The sequence below is a fragment of the Lampris incognitus genome, chromosome 17, assembly GCF_029633865.1.
Source record: "Lampris incognitus isolate fLamInc1 chromosome 17, fLamInc1.hap2, whole genome shotgun sequence".
Taxonomy (NCBI): Eukaryota; Metazoa; Chordata; class Actinopteri; order Lampriformes; family Lampridae; genus Lampris; species Lampris incognitus.
In genome coordinates this window covers 13,549,843-13,553,014 of record NC_079227.1, presented here as the reverse complement: position 1 = coordinate 13,553,014, position 3,172 = coordinate 13,549,843, and the positions used below count along the sequence as shown (strand labels likewise).

Genomic DNA, 3,172 nt, shown 5'->3' with positions numbered 1-3,172 from the left:
GAAATCCGATCACCACCAGATTCAGTGTAATCGCCATCTTTACTTTCATTTTGAAGTTGTTTGCCAGCTGAAGTGTCCGTATGGAGTCCAGGTGAGACGGCAGGGCACAATGCAGCGCGCGATACTCCTTCTGATCCACGTCGTCTTCACGACCTCGGGTAAGAGCGTGCTTCTCTACACGAGCGTTCGGTTGTTTTGTTTCGCATATTTGTATAGGCGATATTTTACTTCATTCTTCCCAAAGCAAGCCATTTTTAACTCTACAAGTTAAGGACGACGACCATCAACGGAGTCTGTTTTCACATATTTAACAGTGTTATTAACTCCATGTAACGATTAGAGGGGATTCGTGTTTAAGGGGGGAAAGGACAGTGTTTGAAAACATGGTAGATGGCCGATCGGCCACATATGAGTGACACTTAAGAGGAACGTGTTGTTGGATACAATGTGTACATGGACGAGATGTGACACAACTGATTTGATCATTTCATCGGTGATACATGCGGTGGTCATACATTTACAGTTAAACTACTCCAGTTTTTGTCGAAACAAGTGTGTGTGTGTGTGTGTGTGTGTGTGTGTGTGTGTGTGTGTGTGTGTGTGTGAGTGAGTGAGTGAGTGTGTGTGTGTGTGTGTGTGTGTGTGTGTGTGTGTGTGTGTGTGTGTGTGTGTGTGTGTGTGTGTGTGTGCATGTTTAACTATCCTAATGTGGACCAAATGTCCTCATTAGGATAGAAAAACCAGAAACCACATACCTTGTGTGGACATTTTATAGGTCCTCACAAGTAAAAGAGTTTATTTTAGGGTTAGGCCTTGGTTTTAGGGTTATGGTTAGAATTAAGGTTAGGGTAAGGGTTAGGGTTAGGCCTGTAGTTTGCGTGGTTCAGGTTAGGGTTAAGGGCTAGGAAATGAATGCAGTCAATGAAGGGTCCTCATAAGGATAGTGAAACGAGAGTGTGTGTGTGTGTGTTTTCCCCACAGTGCTGTCTACTCGTGAAAAATATTTCCAGATACTGAAAACTTGTCAGATCATCGGCGATGATTCAAAACAGTACGACGTGCGGTACAAGATCCAGTACCATTACAATGGGCAGCTGGTGGCCCAGTACAACAGCTCCACAGAGACGGTCACTGGTTACACCGACTACGGCCGTCAGTTTGCCGATGACGTCAACAAAGACATCAACTATCTGTCACTCAGGAGGAACGACCTGAACTTTTTCTGCAAATTGAAAGCGACGGTCATCTATAAAGCCATGCTGGAAAAGACAGGTGAGAGCGGGGGAGGGAGTGAAAACAGTAAAATAAACATAGAGAAGTTATTAGTATCATTATCATCATTATTATTACTATTATTATTATTGTTATTATTATTAGCAGTAGTAGCAGTACACTGTAAATTTTAAGTTTAAATATTTAAAAAAAATTGGGGAAAACTATTACCTTTGGTAAAAGTAAGTAAATTACCTTAAATGTGTCAAGATATGTGAAATCATTTCGCATAAAATCATCTCATGTAACTTGACACAAGTTCATTTACCTACTTTTCCCAAGGGGATTGGTTTCCTTAATTGGTTTAAGTAAACTTAACTTTTAGAATTTAGTAGTTTTAGTAGCCTAATAGTAATAGTAGTTGTAGTAGTTGTAGTAGTTTTAATGCCAATAAAACACAAACGTGATAATGGATTTTTAAGCTGGTTTTAATATTTCTTGCATGGGGGTATTTGCATCACTTAAATGGGTGTCCACATAAACAGTGTGTTTTAAAACAGGAGCTGGCCGGTAAATAATAACACCGTATCGGACCTCTCCTCCCTATCTCTACAGTGGCTCCACGGGTCAGTCTGAGGATGGGGAGGTCAAAGGTCGTCAGGGATTCCGCAGTTTTGGTGTGCACTGCTTACGACTTCTACCCCAGAGACATCCGACTCACCTGGCTGAGGAATGGGCAGGTGTTCCCGCACAACTCAGAGAAGCTGATGCAAGAAGAGCTTCCCAGCGGAGCCTGGAGATACCAATTCCACTCCCACCTGGAACACACCCCTGCTATGGGAGAGAGCATCTCCTGCATGGTGGAGCATGCTAGCCTGTGGGAACCCAAACTCTACCCTCTGGGTGGGTGTGGGTGTGTGTGTGTGTGTGTGTGTGTGTGTGTGTGTGTGTGTGTGTGTGTGTTACTAAGTGTGTTTCAGTCTTTTTATGTAAATATATATGAAGTCATGCCTGTCTGCATGTGTAGTGTGGGCCTGTCTGTCTTGTCTGTTGGTAGGCTTATCCATCGATATATATGTCTTTTTTTTTATGAACGGCTGCCATCTAAGTTGGTTTCTGATCTCTCTGCAGACACTTCAGATATGGAGGCTGAAAGACTGCTGGTGGCACTGGCGGTATTCGGGCTCGTGCTGGGATCGGTGGTCCTGGCTGCTGGGGCACTTTTTTACAGGAGGAAAGCTACAGCCTACAGGCTCTGCTGAAACACAGCTGCATGCTGGGAAATAATTTAAACTTTGACTACTTTTATTGTCATTGCCTCATATGCATGTCTCATACATACAAGGGAACGAAATTATGTTTCGCAAGGACCACAGCGTCGCATAAAAGCAAAAAACACAGTAAATATTAAAAACAAAAAGTGTATTAAAAGCAAAAATTACATCACAGAGGCACACCTGACACGGATAGCGAGACAGACGGTCAAAAAGTGATGTCGTGGAAGGTCTAAGTGTCCAGGCTGTTGATGAACCTCACAGCCTGAGGAATGAAACTGTTGCATAGTCTGGTGGAGGCAGCACGGCTGCTCCGGGGCCTCCTGCCAGAGGGTGGGAGGGTGAGGTGGATGTGGGAAAGTGGATGTGCCAGAAATGTGTTTCCATTTCAATTTTGTGAAATATTGTTCTGTCGAATCACCTGAAAAACCACCTCATGTGAACGTATATTTTTATCTTGTTTTATGTATGCGGTCCCATAAGGTTTGTCATGTAACCTAAAGAATAATTTCACATTGAAATCTAGGCATAATGTCTTTAGGCATACATATTATGGGATGTCCAGTCTTGTCCAAAACCCAGATGAGGAAGGGCGGTGACAAAACAAATGCATAACCGTCTCTGGCTCAGTGCTACATGAGGTGCAATTAAGATCTATGTCATTAAATTTTGAAATGAGTGTGTTA

The 3,172-nt window shown here is 42.9% G+C and overlaps 1 protein-coding gene across 1 annotated transcript; it reads left to right on the top strand.

Moving 5' to 3' along the window:
• On the top strand, positions 1-3,172 carry LOC130127019 (rano class II histocompatibility antigen, A beta chain-like). Its single transcript, XM_056296566.1, has 4 exons — positions 1-158; positions 982-1,272; positions 1,828-2,115; positions 2,344-3,172. Exons 1-4 carry the CDS (start codon positions 110-112, stop codon positions 2,472-2,474), a joined length of 759 nt encoding a protein of 252 aa, XP_056152541.1. The 5' UTR covers positions 1-109; the 3' UTR covers positions 2,475-3,172.

Coding starts and splice junctions, on each gene's coding strand:
- LOC130127019 (XM_056296566.1), top strand. CDS start 110: ATGCAGCGCGCGATACTCCTTCTGATCCACGTCGTCTTCACGACCTCG. Junction 1,273..1,827: donor AGCCATGCTGGAAAAGACAG/GTGAGAGCGGGG, acceptor CTATCTCTACAG/TGGCTCCACGGGTCAGTCTG. Junction 2,116..2,343: donor ACCCAAACTCTACCCTCTGG/GTGGGTGTGGGT, acceptor ATCTCTCTGCAG/ACACTTCAGATATGGAGGCT.